At 38.6% G+C, this 14,460-nt stretch overlaps 1 protein-coding gene across 2 annotated transcripts; it reads right to left on the bottom strand.

Annotated features, from left to right (window-relative positions):
• Positions 1-976: 976 nt before the first annotated feature.
• dennd2c (DENN/MADD domain containing 2C) lies at positions 977-13,906 on the bottom strand. 2 transcript variants are annotated; one of them, XM_077719002.1, is made up of 19 exons: positions 13,615-13,906; positions 10,065-10,984; positions 8,755-8,879; positions 8,111-8,199; positions 7,672-7,818; positions 6,706-6,784; positions 6,477-6,521; positions 5,912-6,096; positions 5,698-5,807; positions 5,366-5,435; positions 4,874-4,951; positions 4,565-4,705; positions 4,078-4,226; positions 3,802-3,979; positions 3,693-3,734; positions 3,373-3,478; positions 2,285-2,527; positions 1,590-1,676; positions 977-1,509 (listed from the first exon to the last, which is right to left on the bottom strand). In XM_077719002.1, exons 2-19 carry the CDS (start codon positions 10,892-10,894, stop codon positions 1,478-1,480), a joined length of 2,736 nt encoding a protein of 911 aa, XP_077575128.1. In that variant the 5' UTR covers positions 10,895-10,984; positions 13,615-13,906; the 3' UTR covers positions 977-1,477. The 2 variants fall into 2 exon arrangements, with proteins under 2 accessions (XP_077575128.1, XP_077575120.1); XM_077718994.1 differs by having other exon boundaries at positions 6,477-6,524; positions 13,615-13,905.
• Between the last annotated feature and the right edge of the window lie 554 nt (positions 13,907-14,460).

Raw genomic sequence — 14,460 nt, 5'->3', positions numbered from 1 at the left:
TTTGGCAGGTTGAGTTGAGTAAAAGAGATGTGCTTGAGAGGAGAGCGTGTTTACAGAAGGACTGTCCAATCTTAATGTTATCCAGAATTATTCATCTGTATGTCCTTTTTTTTTTGGTTTAAAGGCTTGAGCTGTGCAGGTTGCGATTCCTTAGATGGAAATCTAACATTTTTGATATTGTCATTTCTAGGCAGTGATCAAATGCCATTTTTGCTGTAAAATGCACATTTTGATTCAGCTTTGACTTACTTATAAATGTTAATTTTTGTCTTTTAAACGCTTAAATGGCACAAGTTTACACAACCCACCAAGGCTTGTGTACACAAATAACTTTTTATCATATTAGGCCATCAAAATTATCTTTATGGTTTTGCACAACAGTCACGTTTCTAAAAGAAATAAACTTATTGACACATTCATCCAGACAAGGAAGGGAATAAATCCTCATGAGTCAATATTTCCCTTCCCAGAAGGCCACAGTGATGATGACATTTTTTCCCAGGGCATTCTGACATGTTAAATAGGCTTGTAAATGTCACATTGGTCAATCATATCACTATTATCATGTACAGTAAGTATATGTATAAGGATTTAACCTTTTCATCCAATAATTATGTTGCATCTTAAATTTCTCATTGGCCAGCATATTTTTCTATTTTTTTTTTCAAATAATTCCTTTGATTTTGCTTTCAATTTAAAAAAATTTATTGATTTTGCATACTTTTTCTGCTTATTTTTACGTGTACATTTATATTAAATGAATATATTACAGCTAATACTTAAGTTGGTTGCTCTCTTAAAAAATACATACAGTGATCGTCTGCCATGATTGCCTCTACATAGCAATGCTTATTATGACTGCATTTCTCCTAAAGCATTCTGTTTAAGTCGTGAATCAATAGATTTTGGAAAAGAAAAACTTGAAACAGCCCGGTCAGTTGTGCAGACAAATAAAGACAGCTAGAAATCTTGCCCATTGCTGCAGGACACTTGACAATTTAATAAAAAAAAAAGATTGAAAATAAACGTTCACAGGTTCTTAATGTGCAAAATGTAATAAAACCAAACAAATATGTACAAATCCAGTTTAAACAGGGAGAGGGGAGACTTGTTTTGACACCAGTCAGACAATAAATGTCAATATTAAGATCAAATACAAACAAACTTTTCTACTACACATTGTGCGTTACTTGACTTTGTACAAAACTACACCTTATTCAGGTCCTAAAATAGCATCTTAAACTTTGCATGCCGATTAAGACTGAAATATAACACACCTGTTGCATTTATTGTAAATTTGCAATATTTAAACCAACAGAAAAATAGTTATGATCAAACGTTATAAAAAAAAGTCTGTGCCGCTCAACATAGACAAACAGTACTAAATTCACTCAAACATAAACCTTTTCCATTTGAATCCATACCTGAAATTATAGTATAAATGATAATGGAAAAATATATTGTTTGGTCTTTTTAATTATTTCATTTGTAGAAGCTTCATCTTGTTTCCTGAATGAAACAAACAACAATGACGTGAGGTAAATATTTACTCATTGAATAATAATTTTAAAAAAAAGAAGAATCCTCACCTAGTCCTTTAAGAAACTTGTTCACTCCGCTTGGTTCAGGATCAGGAGAAGAATCCAAGTATTCAACAACTCTAGTTTCAAACAATCCTGAAGAGGAGAAAACACATGTATTAAGCTCAGTGTGACAAATACACTACAACAATGTTTCCCAACCTTTTTTGAGCTATGGCACACTTGCATTGAAAAAATGTCAAGGCACTATCATCTAAAAATCGTTTAATTTAAAACCGTGTTGCCTATATTAACAACAGTCATTCTCATCAAAGTTTGAACAGCAGGAATCACATAAACTTCCAAAATTATTCCAAAATCATTTTTGATTGTGTCGTGGTCTTGTTAGTAATAATGAAAGCATTTTTTTTTACATTAGGAATTGTATTCAGCGCTTAATGTCATGTGGTCAAAACGTGTTGTCATAAAATTTGTAGAACTTGACAATGATGCATGACATGGAATTACCAGCAGGGGGGGACAAAGCAAGATTTTGCTTGTTTCAATTATGTATGATGAATGTTAGATCCTTGGACAATTTATAGATGAATTTAAATGTCTTTTTTTTCAAATTTTCTATATTTTGAACGCATTTATTGATGGTTAAAGTGAAACCCACATTAACAAGAAGTAGGAAATGCCACAGGAACAGAGTCCCCCAACTTTTTTCTTTTAACTTTACTGAAATAGAAGCTTAACGGTACCTCTTTCGCAGCTCTTGCGCAGCTCTTTGTCCTGAATGAAGCCGGCAAACATCTGAGATTCCATGAAAAGCTGCAGGAACTGCCGGACGCCGCGCGACGGATGAGACTTGCGGAAAGTGTCGCGTTGAAGTTCCCTGCTCCCATTGGTTGAATCCACCATGTGGAGGGGGTAATGGCCCACAAGTTCTACGAAGAAGCGCACAAAGGCCTCCGACACCAGGGAGCATAGATCCACCGTCTGGTCTGCACAGAGGATAAAAAGGAATGTAGGTAGGAGTTTTGTTTTCTTTCAAAGTGATGTTTTCATATCTGACAATATCATTCGTTTGTTGATTCCATTTGATCTTGGTTAACCCTGGTACTACACTTTAAGATGATAATTGTGATGGGTTTTTTTATATCGATTTGGAAAAAAATTATCAAAATGGACAAAAAATAGTTTGATAATTAGATTATTTTGGAAACATTCACAACTAAAGTAAACATGTTTTATGTTTGAACAGAATATGGCCTTCATTGTAACTTTTCGCAGTTTTTAGTGCAGACCTGATTTAGTGCAAACCAGCTTTTATGCAAGATTTTAAATATGAAAATAAAACATCTTAAGGATGCTACAGCACTCAATAAAGAAGTTATTTCGAAGAAGAAAAAAAGTCAGGTCAAAACACTAGCTCGCACATTGCATATATAAGCACCAACAAAGGTCCTAAATTTATGTGGTAAAATAGGATGTGGGACTTGGGCTGGGATACAGCGCCCTCGTGGGTCCAAGTACAATTACCACATGCCCATCTTAGAGGAAACTCCTCTGTGCAGTTATTTCTCCATACTGCAAGGCAAGTCGGCCTCATGCTGCCGATAAGTGGATAGGAGTGGAAGTGTATTGTTTATCGCCACCAAAAAAAAAAAAAACTTGCGTAAAAATCGTTTTAGACGGTTGTTGAATCGATATATATCGCAGTATCGGATTTAAAAACACAATGTTTACATAATCTGATTTGTGAACAGCTGATTAAGAATACTTAAAAAGCACACAAAATTCCAATTGAGACTAACATCAAAAAGTGTCACGTTTAAGCGATACAAACCTTCAGTGGTATCCCCGTCTTGCTTGAGAATATCTTCCCTCTCCTCCAGGACCTGTTCTAATGCTGCTTGCAGCTTACTTGGCAGGATGCAGTCCTCATCTCCGAGCTGCATGACAATCAGAAATTTCAATTTGCTGGCGCTATGTTGTTTTCAAGGTATGCTAATAGACACACACTGGTATTACATCTTTCACGGCCACTGAGGGAGATTGGGTACTTTTGCATATGCATATTTTTGATGATTTGTCACAGCTGTAGCTGCAGTAGAGGTTTTATAGCCATAAAATAGTTTTTGAGGGTTAGATTGATTGTGTACACACCTGAGTGACAAACTCGTCCGCACATAAATCCACGATGAGCACCTGCAGAAACAGATAGAAAAGAGACTGAATATCGTTCACCTTTGTATCCAGGGATCTTTCCACTTACCTCCTCTATAGGTAGTTCTAACACATGAGGCAAAGAAGGCGCCAGCACTCCGATGAGGAACGGCGTAGGGGAGCAGCTGATGTCCAGCATGCTGGTAGGAAGCACGGGCACAAATGTGTGCTGCCATGTGAAAGGGTAGAGCAGCGCCAGCACTGCGTGGCCGCAACGGGACAGCGTACTGGCAAACATCGAAGCAAGATTCATAATTCATGGAGGAGAGGGATTAAGCAAAAAAACAGATGTGTGTTCGTCCGGTGCTGGTAGCAAGGGATTCACCTGAGTTTTTCAGCCACAAAGATTACCCTCCTCTCAAGCAGAAGAGAAGCAAACACCTCCAGGACTTTCCCCACGCTGAGACACCGGAGAAGCGTGTCAAAATCAACGTGTTCTAATCTGGAGTCGATGGGACGACACAAAGTCAGAACCTGTAAAGAAAGGGATGTCATGTTTATTGATATGAATTTTTTTCAACATCGTGACAAATTACAATGATTCGCAAATCATGTTCAAACTATATTTACCGGATTTTCTAAGCAATAAGTGGTACTTTTTTCCTAGTCTGGCAGGACCTGCGACTAATGCTCAATGCTGCTGATGTGCATTTGTTTACAACTACGTAACGAGGTGATTTTCTGAATTCTCTCTTGCCAGGATTGTAAAACGTTTATATGCAACCTTGCAACCACATACAGCCTCGCACAGGGAAGAGTGCTTAAGAGAAACCGAAGTGCTCATTAACCCTTTCTACTGCAGTTTACTGTACCTCATTCCCAGCACCAGGCAGGAAACTCTTGACCGTGACTGTACGACCTGGAGCCGGGAAAGGCGCTTCCATCACGCTGCGCATAAAAGGGTAAACCAGTGCTGGGGCGATCTCTCGGCGTCGTTCCACTTCCTCCAAAATCTGCAGAGGGAGGATCTCTAATTAAAACCAATCTGTCACTAGTAGAGGGCATTTGAGCCGGATTGGACGTCTATCAATTACAGTCAAGGAGTTAAATACACCATTGTATGTTATAATGATTATTCTGAATGTGCTTAATGCTGCAATGGGTGTGCTTCCTTACTTTACCTTAGCAAACAGGTTGAAACAGCCCAGCTTGCTGACAACGCAGTGAACTTCAGGGAGTCTTTTGCCCTTTCCGCTGGGCTTTAAGGAGACAAAAGTTTCATATGTCAGACACACCCTTGGTATCAATGCTCAATTGTCAACAGCTCAGCAGACATACTATGTATAATCAAACAAGTCTCAACAACATGGGTTGAGAAGCACTTACAGCCAGAAGCAACATAAAAACAAGTCTTTTTTATGACAGAGGGAGCAAATGTAAAACAACAAATCTACGCCAGTTAGCAAAAAGCCAAAACAAAGGCAACATAGTAATTTAAACCCAGTAAGGCTACGTTGTGAAGAAAGTGTCTTGATGGCTAAGACAAAAGACGGGAAATTTTTCTCGCTTTCAATCATGTGGTCTGCGATTCACACGCGCTGCGCCTGGTGAGTGAAGTAAGCGTTTGGCCGCCTGCCATGTCTTCGCAAAAACATCACCCCAAAGTGCCTCACCAGGATCTTACGGCAGTAACAGAACCAGCGACTCCCGTCTTCTCCGGTCAGGACGAAGGAGAAGGTCTCGCTGGGAAAACACACGCAAAATCACTTTTGTCAGGCATTTTGAACTCTAGGCTTCCAAACTGACAAGGATTTGGAATTCAGTTCTATTTCATTCACATCTGACCGCCAGAGGGCGCTGCTGAGAACAAAGACAGAACGCTCTGATGGTCATATGGGGATTCATAGAAAAATAGTTACATTCGAAACTTTCGCTGTACAAAATCAAGGAACAACGTTGAGTCGACAAAGTTATTGTTAAAGATTTTTCAGTGTTCACAGCTAACCTTGGTGTGTGTGCCGTAGGCTTCCAGTCCCGTATGTCAGGGAAGCAAAATTTAGGAATGACCTTCAGTTGATCTTCAGCTTCCTTGGAAAGTCTGGATGACTTTTCAAACTGAAACAGATTCATGTTTGTTATCCAAGGTTTACTTTAAAATATATACAAAAAAATGAACCACATGCAGAAAGAATCAACAGTAGAAGTCAGAAGTGACAAACCATTTTGGGGAACTGTTGAGTTATTTCAGGAGAGTAGGTGTTTGCTGGGGAGCCTTTCCTCAAAGACACGACCACAAACATTTGAAAAAGCTGCTGCTGCTGTGCCTGGATCAGGTCTTTCTCCAGAGTGCGGTAGGCTCCCTTGCGCTTCAAAGTTGACGGTTTGTGAATGGATCGCCTAATACCTGCACATAATCGGTCAGATTCCTGTAAAAAGGTTCCAAAGCAGACTAGATATCGATAAGGTTAAAGCTAACTAAAGTGGGTAAGTACATCTTTGTTTATATATCTTCAAAATCAATTTTGACCACCAACAAAAGCTAGGAAACAATTATCATAACATAATACTAGCACTACTTTCATGCTATGACGGATGCTATCAAGGATGCTGCAACCGCTCCGTTTGTCCAGGAATGAAGCAGTTATGTAGAGTTTTGCTTAATTGCTAATTATTGTTGAAATACACTATTTCTTACTCTCACATCTTCAGTCTACTTGACATTTTAACACTTTGAAAGAGCCTTTTTAAATTCTCTTAAACTCTTTGGCTCCCTCATCACGATACCTTTGATGCCGTCTTCGGGGTCACTCTCCGTTCCACTCGTTTCTCCTGCTGAGTTAAAAGGGAGACATCAGCCAAATGTAGTGGTGGAGAAAAATGGTCGCAGAAGGCAAACAATTGGGTTTTGCTTCCAAATTGAATGACTACTTTGGCTTTCTCTTAACTGTTAATTTACTGTTGGCTATATGGGTAAAGTTAAGTGAAAGTGCGCATGTGTGTGTGTGTTTGTCACCTCGCATTGAAACTCCTTGGTTCTTCACTCGCTTCCTCCCTCGTTTATCTTCAAATATCGTCTCGATCTTATTAACGTACTGTGAGGTGGAGGATCAAACACACGGGCATGGGCAGACCATTAAAACACAAAGGGGGTGCCATCTTTACAAATGTATTATATTTAGTAATATTTTTTTAATTTGAGTTCATCTAAATAGAAAGTAGTATTTGGTTATAAGTACCGAAATACAACAATATCGATACATGTCAATGATAACGAAATAACTATAAAACCAGCCTCGCCAAATAAATCCATATTACATAAACAACATGGTTCCAACAGGTTGTATTATTTGGAATATAGTGACTACAAAGATTAATAATACATCATTAAAATAAGAACAAACAGCATCATTGAAGGAAGAAGCCTTCATTCACGAATAGACTGTTAAGGAACAAGTTTAGAATCTAATAGGCAATTCACTGGATGCATGAATGTGCTAAACACTAACAACTTGTTTGTCTTTTGAAATTGTCTCTTGAAAGAATAAAAACGTCAAGTACATTCGTTCCCCAACAGAACTGAATTGTAACAAATCACTGACATGAACATTATTAAAATATGTAAGCCTGGCAGGTTCTGTGGAAAAAGGTAATAGAACATCGGAAAATCTGAGTTTCTTGTTGTTTTTGAAAGTAAATTGCTACAGTACCTTACTGCTAAAGAGGGACTCGGTCAAGTCACTTTCTACCGCCATGACGCATATCTTGTTTTAACCTTATATTCACATACGATAAGTTGCTCTACCACTATCTTTGTATCTTTATATTTGTTCAGTGTCTTGTACTTCCTTCTCTGCATGACACCGCCTCCCCTTGTCTCCTCCGCTGAAACAAATGACGTCACTTGTCCGACTACATTGCTGCCAAACTACTATGTGACGGGCTGACTGTCACGTGGAAGGTGCCAAAATTAAAGTATTACCTGAGGTCTCTTCTGAATTTTATACGCTTTTATACGCTGAGGCGGAGCAGGCTTGGAAGTTTCTCCTACAGTTGACCTTAATTTTGGCATTGTCCTCCCCACTACATTGCCAGAAGCCCTCTGTATGATTTGGGGTTTCGTGTGGAGCTGTAAAACAGTTTGTTAGAATTCAAATTCACGTGGGGCTACGGTCAGAAACTGTCACAATTACCGAAAATAAGAGTCATTGAGAACCGACCCCAAAAGGTTTCTTAGAAAAATCTGACTTTAAAAAAAAACGTATGGCTTTGAAAGCCTGTCTTTCTTCCCTCAGTTTAACAAAGTCAACATCAACACAACATCCAAATTTTAGATATAGCAGGTAACAAGAAATCCATAGGTTTCTCTGTCTTTATATTTAAATATTCAAAGTGCAAACTTCCATATATTGACTCCTTACCTTTGAGCTATGAGGCATGATGACGAGAGGGAGACACATAGGGGATAGCTTGACATCCTCATAAGGGTTATTATCTCTGGTCACTTCAGCTGGGGATAAACAATCGAATGGGGGAAATTTAAATGAGTATAAAGTCGAAGAAACTCAAGAGTTGAAATCCAGGTTGTAGAGAATGGGAATCAGAAAGAATAATCAGCAGCATATAGTCAAGCAATATGAATATAGTAAAATGGAAAAGCATAGTTAATGATGCATTCCTTCAAATGTTTCTGGTATTCTCTGTGTATATGAACAACAAACAACAGGATAACTAAATACCAAGTTCAGCTCAGAGTCCAAACATAAAAAAAAATGAAATTTTAGCTTGGCCGAAATCATGGGTGTCTAAACTGTGGCCTACTTCCCAGTTTTTATTGTCACGCAATAAGTGCTGAAATCACCCATGATTGTGGCCAACAAAAGAATATTTAATATAGCTTACATTTTATTTCATTTCTCAGCTTGAAAAGGAGATAAAGGTAGTCACTTAAACAGTGCCTCTCTCCATTTTTAAGAATAACATGTACAAGTACATATACATGTATATATGGCGGATGATTGAATGAAAAAAAAGACCATCACTAACACACACAAGATGAACTTACAGATGATGTCTTCATAAATGTTATCGTCAGAATATGCGTGGTGAAGGCCCGAGTGCCTGGCCTGACTGCCCCGCATGCCTTGCTTCACAGATGGACGAATTGCATCTTCGTACTCAAAGGACCTCCTAGAGAATTTTGGAAAATAAAAGAGCATTCAAAAGTGATGTATATTAGCTTGTTATTGTCATACAATTGTTATCCTCAGGATTCATTTTCTTGAAATCTACACAATACACTTGCAACCCAAAGCTAAAATCCCCACATATAATATTCATATTTACTGTATTTCCTTTTTTTGGGTCGTCGCACAGCCCAAATGCTTTTAACGATTTTGACTTAGCCAACTTAAAATCTTGACAAAAATTCACTCGACGAAGGCCCTTTTTTGATTTGGCACTTCCGATGCCGGAAATATGCGTGTAGGGCAAATAACTCGTCCCTTTGGCTCCTCCCTGTCAAAATGGATTGGACATCTTGTGCCGTCAGGGGCCGCCAATGAGTAAACGAGGAAGTGAACTAAAAACACCCCAAAATCAATCCCCTGTGATTGAACCAATATTTTACTATTTTCTGAATAGAATTTCAGACTTAGTAGAACTGAACAACTCAAAACATCTTAACATTCTAGAATGTTTCTGTCATATCATCCCATGGGTGTGAGCGCTATAGAAGACAGGCCTTGCTTGAGGTCATATTTGCAAAACAAGTCAGGACATGGACGTGCGCACTCTATTGAGGATGGTGTAGAATGTAGATCAACCATTTGTGTGCCGTGAGGGCCTTCCAGGCCTTCTCTGCTGGCCTAAGAAATATCTGAATCATCTATTATATTTAGGGGAGGGGGTTTCTGGTGGTAAGGCTATTTTCCTTAAAAAACGACATAGTATAGAAATGCTTTTTGTTAAAAAACAACATAGTATATATATAGTATGTGACTGGCGACACCATACAGTTGTTGACTGGCGATACACGGCAGTCAGGTGAATGAACCTCTACACCATGAAGTGGCCTCACTTAACTTTAGCATTTTTGGAAAGTCTTGACACGCGGTTGTTTTTATTTAAGGGAAAAATGATTACCAACTGGGATTGGAACCCTTTCTGCCCACATTGCAGGCAGGTAACAGAACCGCTACACCATGAAGTGGCCACACTTTATCTCGACATTATTAGAAAAGTGTTAATTACACATGTATATAGAGAAATAATTCAGGGAAAATGTTTTTCCAACCGGAATCCGAACCACACCTGCCCACAGAATCTCAGATTCCACTGGACCTCCAAATTAACAATATAAGTTCATTAACCCACCTGTTACTTTTATGCCTTGAAAGTCCATTGGTCCTGACGACAGGACATGGAGGCGGTGGGAAGCTTGGCCGGTGGGCCACCTTGCGACTTCTCCCACTAGGTTGGTTGTTGTGTGGGTCTCTGCTGTTCAATGGCATCACTTCCTTTTGAGCTCCTTGATACTTGAATGTCCGTCGTGGCTTAGGAGGAGCTTCTCCTAAGGATGCTCTGCCTTTCTCCCAATGAAAACGGTCTCCTTCGAGTCGTCGCCAGAAACCTCGAGAAGTATAAAAGTTCCCGGCAGGCATGTCATCTTCATTGTCGTCCGTTAGCGGCGGTAGATCTTTCGACATAAAATCAACTTCCAAGGCACAGTTTGATGTAACCGTGTTATGGACTACCATTTTGTGGATGTTGGACTGTGAGAAAGTCAAAACCGGTTTTAGCGCCGGCGTTTTTGTTGGACCATGGTTTACAAGTTGTGCGGAGCTCTTCTCCAGGGGCTCCAATTTTACACCAATCCTGCAGTTTCTAGCGTGGGTTTGGGATTCCCGGAAATCTAAAGCCAAACTCTGAGCTTTAGTGAGATCTTTAGGATGAAAACCTCTGGTTACACCCTTGTTCAAAGATCCATTGCTAAGGACACCCTCGGACTGAAGTCGGATGACATTCAGTAGGTTGGCCTTTACCGAAACATCTTTGCTTCGACTTTCCCAGCGAGAGATTCTTTCCTTGATGTTATGATCCTGCTCGGGAGACTGCCGACCCTGCCATCCTACGGCAGCCTCTTTTTCCAGATGGTCAACTTTAGCACCCCCTCGCCTGCCCTGCTCTACACTCAGAGCCAGCATTTTAAGAGGGTGCTAAAGCCAACACGCCTCCAGATCTCCATTCACGAGTCCTACAAAGAAGTGCTTGCCTCCTTTTCTTTTGTAAACAATCTAAAATGCACACAGACAACAAGAAAAAGAAAAAAAAACAAAGATTTAGCGGTCAACGCTTTAAAAAGTCCAGACAACTCACAGGGTGGACATGTGAAGCCAAAGAAGGTCAGGCAGAACTGACCCCTGTCAAGACCATTTTCTAAAAATAAACCCAGTATGAAAAAGGAAATAAACGTTAAGAGTATAACAGGAAAAGGGTGACTAAGTGTCACGTTTTTTGCTGACCCAATCCTCATTGACTTTGCTGGTTTGGCCTCAACTCACATGGAACGGCAGAATTTTGAATTTTATCTAGCTTGAAGAGTTCACTCTCACATGTGCGATACAGTGAAGTACATATATGTAAGTATAGATATTACACTGTCCCATCTTCAATGCGACATTATCAATGAGACACTCACTACTTGGTGTTATTGGAAAACAATGTCAGATCATCCAATTTATTTGTTTCACTTTCCAAGCATGCATTCTAGCACGTCTTAGTCATCTGGCAAGCACACGTCTTCAGCAAATGTTTGAGGAAGCCTTTTTCTTGGTATTCTGGTACAAAGTCAGTCGGCGCTTTACAAGTCTGCGATTTTGGAGTTAGTTTTATTGTTGGGTTTATTTCTAACTTAATTTTTATAAATTCAGATCCAGATGGAAAAGTGGTTCTTTCGACTGACTTTGGTGTGGGCGGTATGGGATTGATTCCTGCTCGGTGACGATGTAATTGTGAGTACGGATGCTTGTTTGTATTTATGTGTGGCTTACAACTGACTGGCGACCAATCTAGGGTGTCGGCCATCTTTGCCCCGATGTCAACTGGGATAGATTCCAGCACCCTGCGATCGTGGCAACGATAAGCGGTGTTGAAAATAAATGAATGGAAGATCCAACGTACCTCTTTAATTAGTTCTCTTCATTATACTCGTTTTCAGGCATTTGTTTTGAATTGAATTGCTTTTATTGTCAATATACAAGTATATAATGAGTTGTGTTTTGTTACTTGTAAACAGTTGTAATTTATACCAGTTAAAAACAGATGAACCACGTGTCTTAATAAAAGCAACTGGCTAAATAATATAAATGAATAATAATAATAAAGACATGATTGATGTTCTCAAATTGGTATACCTACATTGGGTGTAACTTTAAAGCCAAGTGTCACAAATATACACAAGAAATTCTTTTCAGTTTCACTTGGCAAACGGGAACAAGAACAGTCGTGTCTTCAGATTCATTCATATTCATGATTAACCATTAACCCTGATTGGACATCCATAATATGTAGTCAGTGTATGGAAACGGGTGTGTTGTAAATTTCCACAACAGAAATCACGCTTTCTATAATGCGTGCTGAATCCCATTGGACTCATAATGGAGGAATTTGGGGAATACATTTAAGCAGACTGAGTCTGTCAGTCAAGTGTCGCTTTTGTTTATGCCTGACCTCAATCAAATGTGTGCTTGGACTGGAATGTGTTCCCATTGGCATGCCATGACAATGTGTCTCCCACACTGACCCACTTGCATTATTTGCACATTTTCACAGGAAGGTCTCAGTTGGGTTTCCTGCACTACGGGAAGACGGACGGATCAGCGGACTGTCCATAATTATGGTGCATAAGTTGCAATTACTTATTTCAGTTATATTGGGATCAAACACATTTGAAGCACGCGATGCTAATAAAAGAGCGCCGATGTAATAAATCACACAGAGTTGATATTGAGAAGCATGTTTTTTTTAGGAACCTCCCTTACATAAAATGTAATCATCAGCATTCATCCTTATTGCACCTTCATTTTAAGATAAATTATCATTAAGACATCATTATTAGCTAAGACAAAAGATAAAGAGTGAATGTTTAGAAACCGGATTATGTTCTGCATATGCTACATTTGAGGGAATCAATAAAAATCTGAAATTTGTCCCAATTTGAGAATTCTTTGTATTTTTTTAATGATATATTCACTTATACAATACTTTAAAGCAAATCCTTCCCCTGAGATGTTTAATCCTGAATTACATTGTGGACAAAGAATTGAAATGCTCATATAATTAGGGAGTTGTACAATCTTTTTGAAACATGTCAGCACTGTCTTGGAAGATTCCATCACTGTAAACTAGCATATGTATATGTTCAGTAACATGAATATGAATATGTTCATTAATATGTGCTGCCCCTTATTAAAAATCCAAAGTCTGGTAGTATTTGCATCCTAGTATAGTAAGATGCTAGGGTTGCATTGATCAAATTAAAAAAAAATGAGAAGAAAACACGATTGGATTTAGGAAAAATATGATCCGATAACATGGGATGTGGGAGGAGTTTATGCTTGGATAACATCTTATTAATCAATAAAAGTTGGTAAACAGTTGTGATGTCACTCGCCACAATATGATTAGAACGAGAAAAAAAGGGATGGAAACTAAAAACGTTTTCTCACAAGTCACACATCAATGGTGGTAAAACATATTTACGTGAATAATAACGGCCATTAGATGTGGCAAACACGCTGAGATGATTACTAAATGACTAATGCCAACAAATAAATCTTTAGCACATTTGTTGTCGACTCACATCGCCACGGATTTCTTCAAGAATAAAACAAGTAAAGAATCAAATGTAATAATTATAGCTTACCAATGAAATGATGTGCAAAAGTCATCTTAGTCGCCCTCGGCCAAGTAACTTTTGATTGAAAGTTGAGTCTTGCGTCGCGATCATCGTTCAATGAAAAGTTTATGGAAAATTTGTGGACTTTGGTTCCTCTAGCAATAATTGGGGTGATGTTTAGTCGAGTTTGAAAACTGTGGGTTGGGATCTCTTTTTTCTTTCATAGATCAACAAAAACACGGAAAGTGACAAAAAAAGATAGACGAGTAGCGTTTTACAGCCGTCGCCCTGCGATTGGGGACAATAGCCAAAAACAAAACTAGTCAACTCATACAAGTTCCGTTTACACTTTCAAAACAAAACCAGAAACGTATATACATTCATTACAAGAGCCATAAAACAATACTTTTCATATTTTTTTCTAAGCAGTAATTCATTCATACTGCTTACCACTTTTAGTAAATGTATTTACAATTGGATCTAGTTTGATCAGGTTGTTCTAGTAGTTGTTTTAATTATAGGATTTTTTATGTTTCTATTAAACAATTGACAGAAAGAATTTAAACTCTTGAGTGTTTGTCATTCATTAATCTGGGTAAGTCTGTTAAGCCAAAAACAACGCAGAGAGAAACGTAATGTATATCAAATAATGAGAGGCGATGTACACATTAAATCTAACTTGACAAATTGTTCTCTGAGAAAGTTCACTGCGTCTAACAGTGACGTCATCCCGCCCACTTAATGCAGCTGTCAACGGCCTTTGCTCCCTACATGTAGTATTATTTAATTCCAGGATTTTTCTTGATCTCTAATGCATAATGCAAAATTTGGTTACGTACAGTCTCTTTAAATAATAATTTCAAAAATTAAAAT

Source organism: Stigmatopora nigra, chromosome 1, assembly GCF_051989575.1.
Source record: "Stigmatopora nigra isolate UIUO_SnigA chromosome 1, RoL_Snig_1.1, whole genome shotgun sequence".
In the NCBI taxonomy this organism is placed as follows: domain Eukaryota; kingdom Metazoa; phylum Chordata; class Actinopteri; order Syngnathiformes; family Syngnathidae; genus Stigmatopora; species Stigmatopora nigra.
The sequence above is the reverse complement of the archived record's forward strand: the minus strand, read 5'-3'. Positions and strand labels throughout refer to the sequence as shown.